The following is a 21,376-nucleotide window of genomic DNA, read 5'->3' as shown; positions in this document are numbered from 1 at the left end:
AAACCCTTCGATCTTATGCAAGCTATGATCACAGCTTTACATGATTTACAAGTTTCTCATATCTGACTGTTCCAATAGATACTCGTACATTGCCTAGCCCAGTCTGTTTGTTGATCTTATCATGCCTTCAATTCTGATTTGCCCTTTGGATTGGTCTAGTTTTGATGTTTTGTTCATAAACCCCTGTATTTGCATCCAAGGCCATTGTTGGATCGTAAATGCTTTGGGGCTGTTTTAGCACTGGTTCTCCAGCTGCTTTTAAGCGTTTCCCCCAAATAAGGACCAATTTAGACAAAATAGTTCAGGCTTGACCAGAAATGGATCCTTCACTAAAATAACAACTCGAAAACCTTCATGGAATGATGAAAGGAAGCTGCAGTATGAATTGAAGAATGCTTCCGTTAACATAAGCCTAAAAATATGACGGATGACAGCCTCATGTTTGTCTGATAAGTTGCTTAGTTTCAAGTGTTCTGTAACATTGCTTAAGAATTGCTTATTGCAAATAATATTAATAGACACACAAGGCGCTTGCTCTATTTCTGCAGCACGCATACAATAGCTTCCTTTTTTATTCTTTCCGTTTGGAGAACGCAGAAGAATGCAGCGGAGTGGGCAAAGACACCAAAGTCCAAAAGGTCAAGAGTTCATTACCTCGTTGTTGCCAATTTTCACAGTTTAATCTGCATTAGGACTGTGAACGAACAGCTAAAGAACCAGAGAAGCAAAAAAAAAAAAAAAAAAACATCTTATTTTAACTGATGATGTACGGCGTAAAAACTGAAGAGTCAGCAGTACAAGTGCCAAGACACGACTTGCTATTCAAACAGCCTGAAGACAGCTGAAAGAAACTCAGCACGAAGGTAAGCTATGGACCCATCACTAAATGATTAGAAGATAATGATCTGTATAGGCTTTGAGATTTCACACTTTAAACCCCTGGCTTATTATAAATACAGCTGTTATTATTCTATAGTGTACTTTAAAACGTATGTACGGATCACCCCAACATCAAATATTTTATAATAGACACGCCCTGAAGTGGTTTTATTCCTCTTAAACTACAGCAATGTGCAAACTATAACAACATTTCATTGTTTAAAAAACAACTCATTGTACATCTTATCCGTTTATGGTTACGTTTAATGTTCGCAAAACAAGTTCGCTTATATTGTAGCCGATATCAACAGTCGTTCCGCTTCGCTTTCCGTGTTCCCTCGTCAGAAAACTTACAGTTGTAGATTTACCTCAGCGCTGAAACTGGAGGCTCCTTCCAAAAAAAATTGTTAAGTATAAGTCAAACTCACAGAATACACCGAATCAAAGATTATACGTTTGTTTTTTGTTTTTAAATCCGTTTATGTGGTGTATCACTGTAAAAGTTGTTACCATAGAATCGATTATGTATTAGAATTAATATGAAACTGTCACAGCCGCTCACTCACTCACTCCGTTTCAGTAACTGTATGGATCCGGAGCGTATCCCGGGAACATGGGGCACGAGCTGGGAATGCACTGTGAACAAGATCTGAGCTGATGCTATAGAAAATGAATCAACACCTTCTGACTAATCGGATCTGAGAATTCAGTAGCACAGTGGGATAAACATCACTATGAATGGTGATCTTTATGAATCATTTATGAGTCTGTTCTGGGAGTTTACAGAAAGTTAAGGATTTACCTACATACTGTACAAGAATCTGCACATTCTACCTACTTCCTTGCAGAGCCATTCATCTGAAAGCTCACGTTGTCAGCGTGAAATACGACAGGAAGATGAAACAACCGAATTGACTTTGTAGTCCGGGAGGGCTGGCTTTTATTGTAACGCAGTCATGGCATGAAGGAGTGGCGTTTGTGTTTACACTGAACACGGCACATCTTGCCGGAGTGGTGCACTGCGTCACAGTGTGCCTGCACCTTTGGCCGCCTCTGAGGCGTGTTTGAACACAGCCGAGACACTCTTCCTCACTTCCTTAAAGGCTGAGCACTCGAGCAGGGGAGGCGGAGCTGGACAGACGCAGCCCAGGTGACCCATAAGACTGCGCTCAGGCAGCTCTAGCCTTTCAGTAGGTGTCTACAGCTTGACAATGGAAACCGCCGGCTTTCTAGCATGGGTCCTCGTCCTCTCTGTGTCATCTGTCCCATCAGGTAAGACACTGGATACCAGCTTAAAGCTTCACACAATGGGTGATTCATTTACCTCTGACTATTACCCTACAGGAGCTGCTGCTTCTCAACTGGTTTATTTATGGGCCTGTGACAGAATCCATTGGCTGCATGAATTAATATTGATTTCAAATTCTTTTTAACAAGTTTACATGTAATATTTGCTCAAAAATATTTGGATAGGAATATTTCTGCTTTTATCACTATAATGAGTAATACAGTAACCATTTGTGCTTCTTCTAAAGACTTAAACATTCACGTACAATGTCTACTGTGTAAAAGCTGCAATGTGCCGTGTGTGTTTTTTAGGCACAAGAGTGTCTAGCACTACACATACACACACACACACACACACACACACACACACACACACACACTTGTATTCGCTTCTTTGTCACCTGCTGCAAACTCCTCCAAATACACTGATCATCAGGCTCACGTTTTCATTTAAAAAGCTATCGCACTTGATCCAAATTAACCCGCAAAGCTCGTGTACATTTTGTCCTCACACTGTCATGTAAATAAGATGATTTTATTATTATTATTATTATTATTATTATTATTATTATTATTACAAAGTGGCAAGTTAAAAAAAAAAAAACAATGACACACCCTTCTACCTGCAGTCACACCAGGATGAATCACAGAACGAGAGCGGATCAGTAGGAAAACATTCCTTACAGCCTTATGTTTGGGTTTAAAGAATTTACCCATGTGAATTTTAAAATACACCATAGAATCCTGGTATTTATAAATAGGAAACAAATATCTCATTATTATCTGAAGCTGTTATGTTATAAGAATGTATTGTAATGGCACTATTCATGATCTGTGGTAATGTGGTTCATATATATATATATATATATATATATATATATATATATATATATATATATATATATATATATATATATATATATATATATATATTTGGTTTGTACCTACCTGTGGTGATCTGTAACAAATTTTTTTTCCCCAGCCAAAATACACATTAAAGCATGACAATACACACCTAGTACATAACATATAAAAGTAATATAAACTATATCTTTGTCTCTGATTTAGAAATACCATGAACCGATTTATTTCCAACAATCATTTTTCTACTTAAACACATAAAGGCTATAAGGAAAGTTTTCTTGCTGTTCCTATCTCTCGAATTCATTATGGTGCGACTTACAGGTTCTGGGTGTGGTCATTGTTTTCTTTTTAATTAACTTGTCACTTTGTAATAAACTTTCATCTTAATTACATGGCAGTTAGAGGACGAATTAACACAAGCTTTGTGGTTCATTTGGATCAAGTGGGAGGCCTTTTTAACGGTAAAGGTGAGCCTGATGATCAAACTAGTAGCCTATTGTTAAAGACAGACGAATGAAATGCTTCGCGCAGCACCACATGATCGTGCTAAAGATCTGTCGTGGTCTTGGTTCGTCATGTAAGCTTCATGATCTGACCGCTCGCTTTCCCCTACCCACTCAGCCAGGGACGTTAGGACATCAGTTACTAACAGATAATGAGGATCAGACGCAGGAACACTGGGAGAACCACAACAACATAAAATGGGTCATTTGGTCCTGCATGCAGGATTCAGATTCTCTGGTTGTGAAGTAGTATCTATGAAGCCGTTTAAGTTCATTTGGTCCATCACATGATTCTGAAAGCTTATGCGTAAGAGCCCAGTTCCCTTTCAGATGCATTCCCACATAACCACAGGTTAGATAAACCAGATTTGTCTAGTTTGGTAGTGTATGATTATATGTTCCTGTTTTCTTAAGTAAGTTCCTGAAGTGCTTCGAGACGCATGAACAGAGACTGAAAAGTCATTCTAGATGATTAACCACATTGAACTCAAAATGGACCCTTTTTTATTTTTTATATATACTTTTTTTTTTTTTTTAAATTCACAGACATGTGACACTCGTTCCAAAACGTGACGGATTGTGTACTTTTTTATTTATATCGACCTTCCCGTTAGAATTAAACAGTTCAACATGCATTTAAGGGTTAAACCGCTGAACTACTACTGCACTGATTAACATATCATAGAGGAAATACTGGGGATCATGTGAGGAGCTATTAATCTGAGCAAAAATGCCAGAAGTGTCACAGCTGATGCAAAACTACCTGCCCAGATCGATTGACGATAAAATGTTGCTAAGTATTAACTACCTAAATTAACATTGTAGCCAAAGGGCTTGTTTTCTTGATTCCAGAAAGTTAAATATTCTCATGGTTTATAATTAAATCCTGCGCTCTAAGGGGGAAAAAAAGAAGAAAAAAAAACAGTTTAAAACAACCTAAATTGAGATGGGTAAATACAGGACAGAACACATTTTGGGTTAAACTAACACATCAAGTTAGGTTGTTAATTTTAACCCAGAAAATGGCTTGTTTTTCAACCCAAAGGATGGTTTAATTTTTACAAAAGCGCTGGGTTAACTTTATTTCATAAGCGGGTTAATATTTTCAGGGTTATTTTTACCGTTTGAAAATGTCAAGTATACCACATTATAAACCAATACGTCAACATGGCATGTCCTTTATTTATACACAAGAAGGTGTATTGCTATGAAATGTATTGCTAGAGCTGCTAAATTGGTGTTTATATATAGACTTTGGAGTAAATGACTCAAATAAGTCATATACTTAAGACGAAAACGTCAGATTTTGATCAAAGGAGACGTTTAAAAACATCCAATAAACTGAGTAGTTGACTTACGATCCAGTGGGCATTACAAACAAGTACGCCAAAGCTAACGAAGATATCGGTGCATTTAATGTCATGTAAACTGGAATTATTTCTCCAAATATATCTAACACTCTGACCGTCTGAAAGCCTCTACCTCCACCTGAGGCGAATTTAAACAGTCTGCGCTGAGCTGATTTGACCCAAGGAGCTGGGCTGAGGCATCGGGGTGAGAGAGGGGTGCATCGATTCAACTCTCAGTGAAAATGATCCAGCCAATAACCCAACATTTTACATGTAACATGGGTTACATAAAACTACCCAACACTGGAAATAACCCAATTGAATTACTCAAAAGGCTCAACCCAGAGTTTTGTTGTTTGTTTGTTTTTAGAGTGTGAGAATGCAGAAACACACTGTGATCACAGGCTCACTTCAGGAAAACATAAAGCAGTACAGGAAGGTTAATATATCGCTCTCTCTTACATAAGTTGACACCTTAATACTTATTTATAATATTGTGCTTCCTAACAAAGTTCTTTAAAAGTCCTTCCATAGTCTGTTGTCTCTCACAGAGTAATAACAACACCCAGAGAACATAAAGCCATCTATAAGAACTCATCATGAAACACCAGGAACTATCAAGAGGTCACTGATGAGCCGCATACACATATGCGTAGAATAACATTCCCTCAACAAAATAATGTACTTTGTAACACCCTGCAATAATAAGGCACTGAGTAATAGCTCTCCAAAAATAATGCCTTGAATAACACCCCTTAAAAATGGTATATCCAGGGCTGGTTAGCTATTTGTACTACTAATTATTGCACACACACACACACACACACACACTTAATTTGAGTATTTTTCCTTTCCCATTACAGGTTGTTTTATGCTAAATGGAGTGAAGGTCTACGAGGTGGTCCAGCCAATCCGACTGCATGACCTTCATAAAAGAGATTCTGAGGTAAGACTTTGAGGGCGTGTCCTTTGAATCCCTGCTTCCTCCAGACGGGCACGTGCATGCAGCTCAACTTTTCGTTTTGTACATTCATTTATTCATTTGTGGTTGATTCGAATCTCATCTTCAGGCCACCAGACCTGCGACAGTGAAATATGCCATGACTCTGGGTGGAAAACCCATTGAAATGCATCTAGAGAGGAACGAGTAAGCTTGATCTTTTATTTCTTTCACGACATCTAGTATGTATTGCCTCACAGGACGCACAAGCACATGAGCACATGTCGGCTGTTCCAAAGTTTTAAAGACTGAAAGCAAGGAAGTTGCAAGTATGAGAGTGCGTGGCTTTTTTTAACCACCGGATAAGCGTTGTTTGTGGTCAACCAAGGCAGTCCAAGTTCCATGAGTTTCATAACACCTAGATAAAGTGTTTGTTTTATTATGTGAAGAACGGAATTATAGTATCAGTATAACCTGTTGCTAAATTGGTTGGATGTTCTTGTTGCACTGACATCTTCACTACTGCTTTAATAGTTCTAGATAGTAGATTTAATAGTTTAGATAAAAGCAACTCTCAAATGAAAGAAGAAAAAACATCCCTAAATGGTCCCCTTGGTGTCTCTAAAATAAGCTTCAGCTCATTCAGAGTGCTGCAGCTCGCGTCCTGAGCAGGAAAGAAATGTGAGATCATATCTCATATCGGCTGCCTACAGGTGTTGACCACAATGCTTTGATACGCTGTAACTGGTTTCACTCTAGCTCATAACTTCCTGATCTTCTGAATTGGTAGAACCCATGTCAGGTCAGGAAGGTTTACTGTTAATGAAGATCAATTCATTTTGCTCTGGAACTCTGGAAACACTGCAAAGGTGTTCCTGAGGATATTAGGAACACAATCCTTACACATATTGTTTATGCTTGTGATTGGACCCCAGTGCTATGTACGTCATTATTATTATTATTATTATTATTATTATTTGTGTTGGGTTCTTCAGTGACTTCATACCTGAAGACTACACAGAAACGTATTACACGGACGACGGTACTCCTGTCGTAACCAAACCCCGTGAGTTGGTAGGTGAACTGCAGCATTATATTTATCTCTCTCTTCTTAGTCCATGGTTGTGACCTACTAATGAGGACATACTGTTTGTATCCAAATAATATTATGGTTCAAAATTTTTTGCTCTGCTTACTTTTTTTGGTGCCATTTTCAGGATCTCTGCTACTATCACGGGAAGATCGTGAACGACAGCCACTCCATGGTTAGCATGAGCACGTGTGATGGGTTACGGTATGTCTCACGTTTGCCAATGAACTTTTGAGATGTTGCCATTCTGCCTTTCCATTAAAAGTGCTAATACTCTGTGTATTGCTTTCCAGAGGTTACTTCCAAACGGCTGAGCAGAGGTATCTTATCGAGCCCTTGTCCGAGGACAGCGATGGCGATCATGCCGTGCTGAAGTACGAGAACGTGACCAATACTCCTATGGTGTGTGGTGTCACAAATACCAGCTGGGAGCCTTCCGATCGTCCCCCTTACATCAGCAAGTCCAAATCGCGCTCTTCCGTAAGTCGGATCAGCTCTCGGGTTCCTTCGCAGTTCCTAATTCTGATGATTTCTAACCAAACTTCACTGAATGCCTGACATGTACTACAAATGTTTGTTTACTGGCCGTGAATACAGTAAGTGCAACTGAAAATGTTTCACCACTCATTCAAAGGGCTTCCGTGGCTATCATTGGAGAATGAACAGAATCTTGAAGATCATTAAGGTTTAAAAGTCTGAGGGCCAGATGTAGGACGTGCCGCAATGCAGGCGCAAAATGCAGGCGTAAATTTGGCAGAAATGGTCGACCACAGAGCCGTCAAAAAACTCGAGACTAAAGAGGAAGTTCAGTAAACAACGGACAAAGACGTTATCGAATACATATTCTTGTGTTAGGACAAATAAACGGTGCGGAGGGTATTAATATGTCTAACAATAACATCCAGTTTGATAAAGTTTGGAAAATGTTGCACACGTCCTATTGTCCTAGATGTGTGGAAACTGCAGGTGTTTGCCACTGATCAAGCATAATAGATATTTCCCAAATTCCTAAAATTCTCTTATATGATTCTGCCACCATTTGTTCGTGCCAACTTCCCACTTTTAGTACAATTCTGCCTTGAGCGGGAATTTATGATGCTATGTTCACACTAGCACACGGAAAAAATGGCGCTGAGCTGCAACTTCAGTGGCATCAGCGAGATTGTGAAGTGACGTGAGATTCTCTCTCACGTATTCTTTGCGATTTAGATACGACACCATGAAGCAACCAATTCAAACAACTGGCTCAAACGATTCCTCGGACCAAACCTATGACAGGTGTGGTCAGTAACAAAGGACAAAGTTCCCCACTCTCACACTTGGTGCCTACTGCCAATTACTTTCCATCTACAGGTGTCAGTGTGCCCCAAGTTCCCAGGGGATACCTTTATTCCCCTGTGTAGGGTAAGCGTTAGGAAAAATGGACAGATGTTATCAAAATGGTGTCGTGCTGGTGCAGCAGGTAGTATTGCACAGCTCCAGGTCCCCGGTTTGATCCTGATCTCGGGTTGCTGTCTGTGTGGAGTTTCACTGTGTGTCTAGCTTCTCCGGTTTCCCCTCACCTCCCCAAAAAATGCTGGCAGGTGGATTAGCGCTTGAAGATGGACTTATGAATAAATGATGGAGCCCTTCACATGAGTGGTGAAAACTTTACAGTTAGTAAACAGCATGACTGAACAGTTCAATAGTTCAGTTGAAGATTCGGTGAGGGAATGCATCGGGGGGGAAATAACACATTCACCAGCTCATTCACCACTGCTCTGCTTTTTGGTTTTTCTCTTGGTTAGGGGCCAACATTGTTCCAGCAACAAAAGTATAATGAAGTCATCCTTGTGGCCGATAATAGAATGGTACGTACATGGAAGAAATATGAGTCTTACATTATTGCAGACTCACTAATCCATAATGAAGTTCCTCACTGAATGTTTTTGTTAAGTCTAGTGCTTTGTTGCATGACAAAGGTCAATGTTCTTCTTCTTCTTCTTTTTTTATGAGAATTATTACATTATTAACCTCAGATGACGACTAAGCATACTCGTGATCACAGAATTGTGCTTATTCAAGCTATTGTGTTATTAATCTCTCTGCATAGACATGCCCATGACTAACCATTGATTTATGCCCCCACAGTACGTAAAGATGGACAGTGATGTCAACAAAGTGAGAAAGAGGATCTTCGAGATCGTCAACTTTGTTAATGCTGTGAGTCACAGATCTCATCCGTTTCACATTGCCATAAAAGGATCACAGCAATACATTTTCTGCAATTGATCCAGACTAGATTTTTTTTTTTTAACCTGTTTTGGAAGTGCTAAAATTGCAGCATATTGCTAATTTGTTTAGATATAAACCAATATCCTGCTCTCACCAAGTTGCTTTTGTGATTGGGTGCAATGTACTGTATGAAGTCCACACTGTACCCATACAACAAATTCAGTGTGTATTTCTGTAGCACTTCAGTACTGATTTAATAACTTCAGTAGTGTGTTAAGAACTTCTGTAGTACTTCAAGAAATCCAGCAGTGCTGTGAGATTTTCAGTAGTGCTGTAAGAACTTCCGTAGCACTACAGTAGCACTTTAAGAAACTATGAGAATGCTTTGAGAACTTCAGTAGTGCGTTAAGAACTTCAGTAGTTTTAAGAACATAAATAGTGCTTTAAGAAATTTAGGAACTTCAGTAGCACCTAAGAAAACTTCAGAAATTCTTCAAGAACTTCAGGAGTGCTTTAAGAACTACAGTAGCACGTTAGGAAACTTCAAGAGTGCTTTATGATCTTCAGTAGCATTTCAAGAATTTCAATAGTGCTTTAAGAACTTCAGTGCCACTTTAAGAACTTCAGTAGCACCTAAGGAAACTTCAGAAATTCTTCAAGAGTGCTTTATGATCTTCAGTAGAGTTTTATAAACTCACTAGCCCTTTAAGAACTTCAGTAGTGCTTTAAGAACTTCATTAGTGCTTTAAGAACTTCAGTAGAATTTTAAAAACTCACTAGCCCTTTAAGAACTTCAGTAGTGCTTTAAGAACTTCAGTAGTGCTTTAAGAACTTCAGTAGAATTTTAAAAACTCACTAGCCCTTTAAGAACTTCAGTAGTGCTTTAAGAACTTCAGTAGTGCTTTAAGAACTTCAGTAGAATTTTAAAAACTCACTAGCCCTTTAAGAACTTCAGTAGTGTTTTAAGAACATAAATAGAGCTTTAAGAACTTTAGGAACTTCAGTAGCACCTAAGAAAACTTCAGAAATTCTTCAAGAACTTCAGGAGTGCTTTAAGAACTCGCTAGAACTTTAAGATTTTCTATAGTGCTTCAAGAACTGCAGTATGATTTTAGTGATGCTTTAAGAACTGCAGGATTGTCCCAAGGCAACTTGTCTGATCATGTCTTTGTCATATCTTATCTCTACAATCCTCAGGAATGGCAAACGGGATCTACCAGTTTTGTTTTGTTGTTTTTCTGGAAAGACAAAGAGACCTCTGTTGGCTAAATTGCACATATTTTTTATTAGCAAACAACCCCGATTCCAAAAACGTTGGGACACTGTGTTAAATGTAAATAAAAACAGAATGCAATGATTTGCAAATCTGATAAACCCGTATGTTATTCACAACAGAACATAGGAAACAGATCAGATTTAAACTGAAGAAATGTACCGTTTTAAGAACAAAATAAGGTCGTTTTGAATTCGATGGCTGCAACATGTCTGAAAAAATTGGGACGAGGGCAACAAACGGCTGGAAAAGTATGTGTTGCTAAAAAAAGAAACAGCTGGAGGTGAATTAGCAACAGGTCAGTAACATGGAATTGGGGTTGTATAAACATTAAAATTTTGCTCGTCGCATCTCTACAATGCAACTGTCCACGCAAGTGCATTATGGATGATTTGACGGCTTATATTCAGACTGTTCACAAATCCACTCCGTTAGGGTTATGTTTATTTTGCATAACCAACAATGAATGCGTATAGCATTCACTGCATTAGAAAAAGACACTTGGCTATCAAGCTAGCATCTTTAAACCGCCATGTTTAGGAAATGATCTCTTTATTTATCTAACATGATCTTTGGAGCCTAACATTATAAATAAATAAATAATTAAAAAAAAAAAAAAAACATTTATACATCGTTCTGGCCAAAAAAAGCAACCAGAAGTTTCATTACACAGTCACACAAAAGGGTTACAGCTGTTTTAATGAACATTTGTTTTGCATGAAAGATTTTGCATTGTTCCATATTCAAATGACTTCATGGGAACATTTTTAAGACCAGACACATGCATCAGTTTGGACTCTGTGTGCCCAAGCACCTTTGTCTTGTTTTGAAAGTAGGAATTATAATTATAATTCATTTTAACAAATCACTTAAAAGTTATTGCCAAATCCGAACTCTCCCAACATAATGGCTGCTTGAGTTTTTATTATGATCTTGTTTTTTGGGGGGGTTTTTTGGTTTAGTTTTTTAAAAAAAAAAAGAAAAAAAAAAAAAGAATGTAAATCTATAACTGCTTGTGTGTGTTGGCAGGTGTATAAACCGATCAACACGTTTATCGCTCTGACCAGTCTGATAGTGTGGACGGACTCTGACAAGATTGTAGTGACGGCACCGGCCGGCGAGACACTGGATAAATTTACCAAGTGGAGGAATAGCGAACTCATGAAGATGAAGAAGCATAGCAATGCTCATCTGATCACGTCAGTGTTTTTCTGTAAAAAAAAAAATTCTCTATGAACAGGAATCCGTCATCAGCTGACCAAAGAATTTCATTATTAATATACACTGCCGGATCAAAACGGTCTGTTTTATTGCAGTTTAATCACTGTCATCGGCACTGACCCAACAAAATGATGGAGAATCATATTTAATCAGGAAAGCTCTGGTGGAAAAAATAAATGAATAAATCACAGCTTGTCATGTCATTAAAAACTGCAAAAAGTGTAAAGTGCTGACACTGGAGACTCCTTCTGAGGTCACATGAACGTCTCCTTACAGAAAACATAATCAACAATTACACATTATTTTTTGTTAAAGATCTACAATTTATTTAATCCATATTTATTAGGCTTAAATTATGTGGAGTTTCTCGTGCAAGTTGTTGCTATGGAAATGATTGATTTGAGAATTCAACAGGGCTGTGATATCTTTTTATATCAGATTTTAGAGTATTTAAAATGACTGCCATTGCCTACATAATTAGCAACAAATGTTATACACTGTGTGGATGGTTTTGGATATATAAAGCGAATCACGTTTCTTGTTAAAATTTCAGTGGGATTGACTTTGAAGGTTCGACAGTGGGACTGGCGTATATTGGCTCTCTGTGCACGGAGCATTCCACCGGCGTCATCCAGGTAACGAAAGGTCCAAGTGCTTCTCGTCATCTGATTTCACAAGCGTAGCAGAAGTGCAAGGACAAAATGGCTGTGCCTTTCTGTAATATTTGCTAATCCCTTTTTGAAACATCCTCTCTTCTTGAAAAACCCATAATGCCATGATGATAACATCTAGTTCTGTATTAAAGTGCCCCTGAATCACACTTCCACTACAGCTTCCTAGCAACATCATGGCTAAATTTGGACTAAAAACTTTTACTGTTCCTTCCTTCGCAAATATTAATTATATCTTAGAAATTAATGCTCTCCTCTGTTGTTTCCCACAGGACCATAATCCACGTGCCATAGCTGTAGGTGCCACCTTGGCCCATGAGATGGGACATAACCTGGGTATGAACCACGACAGCAGCTCATGTGTGTGCACCGAGAGCAGCTGCATCATGACTGCTGCTCTCAGGTAAATAAATAAATAAATAAATAAATATCATTATTTCATCAAAGCATATGTAGCAATTACAGCAACTGCATGTAGAAATCTTACTGCAAGTAAGAAAAGAAATTGCTCAAGCAGCCGTCAAATGTAAGAGCCAATTGTTACCCGAGTAGAATTCAGTACTAAGAATTCAGTAATTACCTATTACAATCCTCATTGCACAATAAAAAAAAATCAAAAATATAATAATTTCTAATGTAGGAAAGAAAAAAAAGATATAAAAAAAACATGGCCTAAAACAGACCCTTGTGGTATACCACATACTGCGCTTTTTAGGCTCTAAAGTATCTTCAGTTGCATCTCTTGGGAACCTTTAAGGTTCTGTTGAATCCTGTACCAAAATCAGAAAGGGTTCTAACCTACAGTTTTCCCCCCCCTAATAAGCTAACCATATTTAATAAGCAAAAAAAAAAAAAAACACTTTGGGGCTCCTTTTTTTTTTTTTTTTTTTTGTAGAATGGTTTTTCCAGTTAGATTTAATCTCGAGTGTTCCAAAACTCAACAAACTACAGAATAAAATACAAAGGGATGTGTGGTCCAGTCTAGAGCCGTAGGTTTACTCAAGATGTTTTGTACATCAGAAAGGGTTCCATACTACAACCTTGAACCTTCAACAGAGCTCCCATAATATATATATATTTTTTTTTAAACGAACTTTTGTCTCAGAGTGTACTGAGAACTAAACCATAATTGCCGAGACATGTGCGCCAAACAGCTTATTTAAGTAGAAAATTATTTGGATTAAAGATTAAATTACACCACAAAAAGCCCAAAATTTTCCACATCGCTTCCTACATGTACTCCTATTTCTTTCCTTTCCATTTCCTTTAATCTTCACTGACGACGATGTGCTTGTAGAAACACAGAAATCATGACCGACAAACCAAAAAATCCCTAAGAATCTTCGATTTTTCCAAAGAACAATGATGACAACGCAACAATGATATCACTAAAGTTCAAACGAAGTCATTTAGAGCTTTTAAACGTCATGAAACAAGACCTGTCATGAGACATGTTATGTAGACACCCTGCAGGGCTTATGTAAAGGAACGCATGCATTAGTTTCTCAGCATCATGTAGGATCGGGAATTCTAATAATAAATCATGGTCAATGATTACACTGCGCATTGCAAGTAGATTCAGGTTTCATAGAATAGACAACAAGGTCTAGGAAATCTTGTGAAATCAGGAACCTTATTGAAGGCAGAAGTGGAAGCTAAAAAACATTTATAAACTTTTATATATGTTTTACGCAATTAACCATTTTGTATAGTTATGCTGCTGAATATAACCAAATAGTAAAAGGAAAAGCTTTCAGGTTTGTTTATACCACAGTGGGGTAGAATTCCTGATTCAGTAAAGACTCATGAGTAGGAGTATTTATTTATTTATTTATTTTTATACTGGGGGCGAGGAAGTGATGGGTACAGAAAGAGAGCTTTGTGAGTTTATAGGACGTTAATTAGGAAGAAGGTGGAGCTCCAGGTGAGGTCTTTCTCACAAATCTCCCTCTAGGAAGCTCGAATCGGACATTTCCTGTACTCAAAATATAAGTTCTGTGGTCTGGTGAACAGAATTATGGGATGCGAGTAGAGGCAGAAAGCAAGCGTGGTCACTTGGTGTGATATTTATTTGTGTAATTGTTAATTATTAGCCGGAGTTTCTACAGTAAATACAGGAAGCCACACTTAGTATTGTGTGACTCGTAATCAGAAGTGAGGAATGGGAACTAGGGTTGAAACAAATCAAAACTAAAATGCAGAACTAGAAAACACTTATATTCAGTAAACAAAGATTAATCTTAATGACACAAAAGCACAATACGATGGCGACAAAACCAAGAAACAGCACCGAGTACACAGACAAACGAATCAAGAATGAACACAAAACAGGTGAACACTACTGAGTAACAAGCTTGACATCGGTGAAAAAGACTTTGAGTTCTTGCCTTTCCTCTGGCTTGGCATTTGTGGCCCCATAAAGACGGCAAGAAAGTTTTCAGAATTTATGTTACAATTTCTCTGATTCTTACATTCCTGTCATTTGCAGCTACAACATCCCGCAGCTCTTCAGTAGCTGCAGCATCAGCAGCTATGAGCAGTACCTGAACTCGCGGAACCCTGAGTGTCTCTTCAACAAACCGCAACCCAAAGACCTGGTCCAGCCTGCAGTTTGTGGCAATGGCTTCCGAGAGCTTGGAGAAGACTGTGACTGTGGATCTGTGACGGTAAATCAGGACTCGTTTGTAATTTTTTTTAAACCACAGCATTATTTAATTCACGATTCTGATTGTTTTTCTATAACCGCAACTGGTTTATATTAATGTGCTCGTTCTAATACGTGTGCGTTTCTATAGTAACGGCTCATTCGTAGGAAATCGTATGATGGTGGACACACCATGTAATCTAAGCCTAGTAATTAACAGATTTATAAAAAAAAAAAAAAAAGAAGTTTATTGTTAGTCCACAATTGTTGGCGTGGTGAAGCTTTCTGTCGGGGTTTAAATAACGTTTGTGGAAGGAGTCTCGAGTGTCGAGCGACATCACATCCCATAACATACTTTACGGTGTTTTTATCCCTTAATTAATACGGTCTGTTTCTTCATAGCTCATGAAACGGTCAGCTTTGGTGTTCAAGTTGATTGTTATCTCAATAAAATAGAGACAACTTAAGTCTCTTTTATATTTGGAATGTTCTGAACACAGAAATGCTGAAGCTCATACATGCCTGTTGTCAGCTGATTTTTAACAAGTCGGGTTATTTATGTCTAGACAGGTCTAAAACTACATACCTCCAGGGTCAGCTTCTCTGCCTGAAAAATGCTTCGAACATGATCAGACCCATCTTTAAAGCCGGGATTCTGTTGAAAAGCAGACAGTTCTGCGTGCTAGTATATTGAGTAAATGCTTCAAACTGCAGCGAAGGTCAGCATCTGAAGGACGGTAGACAAAGAGCATGCTCAGACATGTTGTCTCAACTCGACCGGAACGTTAATCACAGTGTCCTGAGCCGAGACGAATAGTATTAGATTAGCATTGTGTAATAATATTTATTACCTACAGTTCCCTCTGAAACTATTGGCACAGCAAGGCCAGTTCATTCTTTTCTGCTGGAGACTGAAGACATTTGTTTAGAATCAAACGATGGATATGAGAAGAGAGTTTAGAATTTCAGCTTTTATTTACGGGTATTTATATGCAGACGTGTTAAACGACGTAGAACACAGCAAATTTTGTATCAGACCACCCAATTTGTAGGCGAGCAAAAATATTGGAACATTATAAGGCGTTATAATGAAGCGCCACGTTCAGGACCCCAGTTTGACTCGTATATGTTGCGCTGACGAGTCATTCTTTCTATGTCCAGTTACAATAAGCTGAAGCTGGATTTGCAGATGTGCACAGAACCTCCTTTAGTTTTGAATGTCCCACTTTTCCAAGGGTTAAAGAAGCGTTCAGTGTTGGCCTTTATTTTCCTCCAAAAGAGCACAAACAAAATTCCAAAATTCCCATGTTCCTTTGTGTGGTCAACGCACACTTCTCTACAGTCGGTGTTCTCATGTTGAAATCTGCGTACTGAAAAAAAGCCACAATCTTAGGAGCAGACGGCTACAAAAACAATGCATCAATTACATGCTCTTATTCACCTTTATTTTCTGCATGAGTCCTCGTGACATTTCAGAACTGATTCTAATGAAGCAGAAGTTGGTTTTTATTCAAAGCTGCTTTTTATTCAAATTTGTTCTTACGATTTAAATAGATATTGCTTCTGTACACGACATTAGTCTTTATAAAAACTCTATGGGATGTAAACGGCCTGATACAGCCAGTTCTACCACAAATGTATTTTTACTGCTTTATTTTTTTGGTTAGTACAAATTGAGACTTTTGAAAATACTTTGTCACACGTGTACATATATAAGTCAATGATCCAAGCACTATTTTGGCTCACCAAAAACTCAGCACGTTCTGAAAGAATAAGTATAAAATGGTTTAGTTTGTGTTCTGCCTAACCCAAAGCAGTGCTCTGAATATTGACAAAAGTGGACAGCTGAAGATAATGAGAAACATCACTTGGTCTTTATCCGTTGTAGCCCATCCACCTCAAGGTTCAGTGTGCTGCTTTTCTGCTCACCATTGTTGTATTGCGTGGGTATTTGAGTTACTGTAGCCTTCCTGGCCATTTCCCTCTAACCTCTTTCAACAACAAGGCATTTCTGTCTGCAGAGCCAGATGTTATTGGGATGTTGTCTGGATTGTTTTTCACACCATTGTGCATAAACTCTACAGACTTTTATGCGTGACAATCCCATCAGATCAGCAGGTTCTGAAATACTCAAACCTGCCCACCAGGCACCAACAACCATTCCTCGTCTCAGTCAAAATCACTGCGATCACATTTTCTTAGTTCTTACTTGTGACCTCAGTGTGTTTTGCCTGAAGATCTGAATATGCAAAGTAAAAAAACAATACGCATTTTCCCAAACATTTCTTATTCATTTTAAATAAGTACAGTGCTGTTTGCATATAAACTTTGGGCAACTGATCAGTCCAGCTTGTATAGCTCAGGTCACAACCTACATCCAGCTTATTAGTTATTAGTTATTATATTTGTTCATTTAAGCTAAAAGCCCCAACAGTGGGAGCTTGATGATACCTTTTCACATGTTGTCTCGAAACCCATGTGTGTTTGTGTGTGTGCGCAGGAGTGCACAAACCCATGCTGCAATGCCACCTCATGTACACTGACAAAGGGGTCCGTGTGCGCAGAAGGACTGTGCTGTAATGACTGTAAGGTAAGAATTATAACCAGTACAATGTTAAGGTGTGTTTTAAACCAGTATCCTTCCCCTCTAATCCTCTTGTACTGAACATTTAGGGGTTGTTTTTTTTGTATAAAGCCTAAATGTGGATGTTGTTCAAGAAGAAACAGAATGTACCTCACTATTCCACAATGCTCCCTACTGACATCTTGATTTTTGCAATCAGCTGGTCTGTGACTGGTTAAAGGTCATGAATACAATGTGTAACGTTTCATTAGATTTCGCAGAACGATGAAACAAAACCTCGGTAGTAACACTTTAGATCCTAATGTGTTGTCGATTTATTTTCCTACTTCAGAAGGTCTCATAGGCTTGTTCAAAACTAGTTCTTAAGTTTAAGTGAAAGAAAAAACTTTAAGAAAAGCTTATGTAGATGTATATATGTGAATAGTATCACAGTTGTAATTTGGCACGAGCTGAACTCAATTCACAGCCATGATGTTATTCACGATTGCCAGACTATGAGGGTGAGGTGGGAATTGGGTACCCGTCTTGGGTAGGCATTGACTATCCATGTTGGACAGGAAAATGGTTGCCTGTCTTGGGATAGAATAGCTTACCTGTCTGGGGAAGGAATTAGCTACCCATCTTGTGCTGGAACTGGTTTAGTTAACCAGGGTAGATACTTTTCTCCTTTTAAATCAAAACGAAATCACATTTTCAGTACTAATACCAAGTCTTTTATTTGTTCACAATGGGCAGATCGTTGATGCCACCAAGATGTGTCGTGCCAAGCGTGATGAGTGTGACCTCCCTGAGTATTGCACGGGCGATTCAAGCTCATGCCCTGAGGACGTCTTTGCTGTGAATGGAATACCATGCAAGAATGGCGATGGCTACTGCTACAATGGGCGGTGCCCTAGACGGGAAGGCCAGTGCATCAAAATGTTTGGGTCAGGTAAGTAGTGAGCACATTTTACACAGCATAGTAAGTTAAGATTGTTATTATAATTATTGGTGCAAGTTTAAGTTTTATTCTTTCTCAGATGCTGTGGTAGGAGGTAACTACTGTTACAATCACAACAAAAGGGGAATATATTATGCCTACTGTACACGGCCCAGCAACGACCAGTATATAGGCTGCCAGCAACAGTGAGTCCAAAAATCATACACTGACACTCTTACATGTTCGCTAGTTCCAACAGATTTTTAAACACCTCCTTACACCTTACACATGTGCATCCCATAAAGGTTGGCCTTACTGAGCTGTCACGTGGTTATATTGTGTCCTAAGACACTCATGTCTGCAAACATTTGTGCTATAGGGATATCATGTGTGGGAAGCTTTTCTGTGAACAAGGCCAGACCGACCCAAACTATGGCCGGTTGGTCCAGGTCAACACCTGCAAAGCTAGTTTCTACGGTGACCGCAACAGTGACTTTGGCCAAGTGGATACTGGAACAAAGTGTGGTGATGAGAAGGTAACAATAGATGCATGTCACTAAAGAAAAGTAATTTAGTTGGCTTATTTGTTCTTGCATTTCTCCCTGGACTCTTCCCCATAAAGTTGAATTCTGTCTCTAGCCTAGTAAAAAAAAAAAGCACTGATAAGATATAAAATATATCCAGGTTTTCCATCTAGGACAGTATTTATTAATACTAAAAAAAATTTTTTAAAAAAGGACACACCACATCCAAAATATACTATTCGATGTATTTTTTAGATGATTAGGAATCTTTTGAAACCATATTGCAAGGATCATCATGATTTTTAACGATGAACTTTTCCACGCCTGTTTCAGGTGTGTAGTCAGAATCAGTGTGTGAGCTTAGAAGTTGCCTACAAGGCAACCAACTGCTCAGCCAAATGCGAAGGCCGTGGGGTAAGTTTGCTCCCATATGTGATATCTTGCATATACAGTACATCCCAATAAGATACCATCATGATTAAAGTAAATGTGTGTCCTACAGGTTTGTAATCACAAGCTGGAGTGCAGCTGTGAACCTGGCTGGATGCCACCCAACTGTAACAGGTCCACTGGAGCAGCTGCCAACAATGGACTATCTACAGGTATTTTTATTCCTGCATGTGAAATTCCCTGATGCTAAAAAAGCTTATTCCACTTCCATACTAGCTAACAGTGATTCATTTATTAATAAGCACACAGAATCTACCAGGCTTGTTACCTCTCTTGCTCAACTTCTAGAACATTATGAAATATACCTGGGAGTAAACATTGTAAACAATGTTGAGATGGATAAAACTTCCATCTTTTTATTTTTAAGGTGCACAGATAGGTATCGCAGTGGCCGTCTGCATCCTTTTGGGGGCCATTTTAATTGGACTGGGTATATGTTTCATGAAACGTAGAAAGAGTCAACCACATCGAACTGGGTGAGTAGGAAAGCATCCAAACCTGAAGAACCAGTTTGGAGCAACGGCACATCATGTTTATAATCATCTAAATAATGTTCATGTAATCTTCCATCAGTGTTCAGGTCCAAGTGAAAGACTCGGTAAAAGTAAACAACATTTACTCAAACCAGGCAAGAGCGAACCTTCCTCATCAGATCCCACCCACGGTAAAGTTCAACATCTCTCTCGTTATTATTGTGCAACTCAGACATTTAGGCCAAATAAGATAAATAAATAACTATTTATGTATTTTTAGGCAATCCGTCCTAAAGGCCCTCCGCCACCACCACCTGCAGCTAAGCCATCTGCCCCACCCTTGGTCCTGCATACAGACTTCAGAGTGGCACACAAGGTAACACACAAGTTCGTTAATGATTTGTGAGATAAGTGCCGCTTCGGTTATTATCTAATCATCTAATACGCGGAAATCCATTTAACATTAGATGGGGACTTTTGGTTGTAAGGTAAATGCCTGAATTCTTCTCTTTCAGGCTCTTAGACCAGTTCCACCTCCGCCGAAGGCATAAAAAAAGAAAACGGACTTAAGTCGGGATGGTTATATGGAACAAATCTAGCATGATTGAGTTTTCACAAGCTCAGGAACTGATTTAGCAAAACATTTGTCTCGTACCTGGAGATCTGCCTTTCGCCTTATCCAGCTAAAAAATGGTCATAAATGCTCCTACTTCCTGGATGAGGGTGTGCTGGAGCTAAACTTTGTAGGATCACAGATCTCCAAGTGCAGGGTCTTAGTTGCACCCTCTAGAGGCCAACACAGGAAGAACAAATCCTTCCACAGGTCCCTTTTTCTTTCACCTTGGTTCAGTATCAGAAACTGACTGGCAATTCATATCGCTCGTGACAGAAGTGCATTGGAGGCACTTAAGCAGAGTTCTTTGGAAAAAACAGGATGATCACATCAGACCTACCCATCCATAACTGATAATTGAATGCGAAGGCGTGCCTTGACATGATGTTTGACGTAAGACGCTCGAGATTAGTGTCAGAATTGCGCCAAAATATTCCTGGAAGAAAATCAGTTTAAACTAACTCACTTGTTTCTCTAAATAGAACTCAGGGCAAAACAAAACCACTTTTAACAGCACAATAGCGTCAATCATTTCTTGTAAATACTTTTATAAACAAATTGTTTATTATTTTCCTACTACAGTGCCAAGAGTCTGAATGCGAGTCACTCTAGAAATTCTACTGTATGTGTGCAATAAATGTGGCTGCATTCAAATTTTATTTTGTACAATTTACTAAGAAAAATGTAGCACTACCTACAATTAATAAAAACATTCATATTTTGCTGCCTAGTGATGTCAAACCTTTCTAAATAAAAAAAATGTACATTACAAAGCAGTTTCTTTTTTTTAAAAAAAAATGCTGCAAACAAAGTTGGGTAATTAGGGTGTGTAAACTTTTTTTTTTTTTTGCAACTTATGTGAAATTGATGGCGTTTAA

At 38.6% G+C, this 21,376-nt stretch overlaps 1 protein-coding gene across 1 annotated transcript; it reads left to right on the top strand.

Annotated features, from left to right (window-relative positions):
- Positions 1-1,483: 1,483 nt before the first annotated feature.
- LOC108255713 (zinc metalloproteinase-disintegrin-like crotastatin) lies at positions 1,484-21,225 on the top strand. Its single transcript, XM_017451876.3, has 22 exons — positions 1,484-2,151; positions 5,746-5,828; positions 5,953-6,029; positions 6,818-6,896; positions 7,040-7,116; positions 7,206-7,392; positions 8,700-8,762; positions 9,043-9,114; positions 11,429-11,598; positions 12,174-12,255; positions 12,564-12,694; positions 14,780-14,957; positions 17,436-17,525; positions 18,255-18,450; positions 18,539-18,644; positions 18,818-18,974; positions 19,296-19,376; positions 19,465-19,564; positions 19,780-19,888; positions 19,986-20,076; positions 20,166-20,261; positions 20,401-21,225. Exons 1-22 carry the CDS (start codon positions 2,091-2,093, stop codon positions 20,434-20,436), a joined length of 2,322 nt encoding a protein of 773 aa, XP_017307365.1. The 5' UTR covers positions 1,484-2,090; the 3' UTR covers positions 20,437-21,225.
- The last annotated feature ends 151 nt before the right edge of the window (positions 21,226-21,376 follow it).

This window comes from Ictalurus punctatus, chromosome 22 (genome assembly GCF_001660625.3).
Source record: "Ictalurus punctatus breed USDA103 chromosome 22, Coco_2.0, whole genome shotgun sequence".
Taxonomy (NCBI): Eukaryota; Metazoa; Chordata; class Actinopteri; order Siluriformes; family Ictaluridae; genus Ictalurus; species Ictalurus punctatus.
This window is presented reverse-complemented; position numbering and strand designations above follow the sequence as displayed.

Coding starts and splice junctions, on each gene's coding strand:
- LOC108255713 (XM_017451876.3), top strand. CDS start 2,091: ATGGAAACCGCCGGCTTTCTAGCATGGGTCCTCGTCCTCTCTGTGTCA. Junction 9,115..11,428: donor TCGTCAACTTTGTTAATGCT/GTGAGTCACAGA, acceptor GTGTGTTGGCAG/GTGTATAAACCGATCAACAC. Junction 20,077..20,165: donor CTCATCAGATCCCACCCACG/GTAAAGTTCAAC, acceptor ATGTATTTTTAG/GCAATCCGTCCTAAAGGCCC.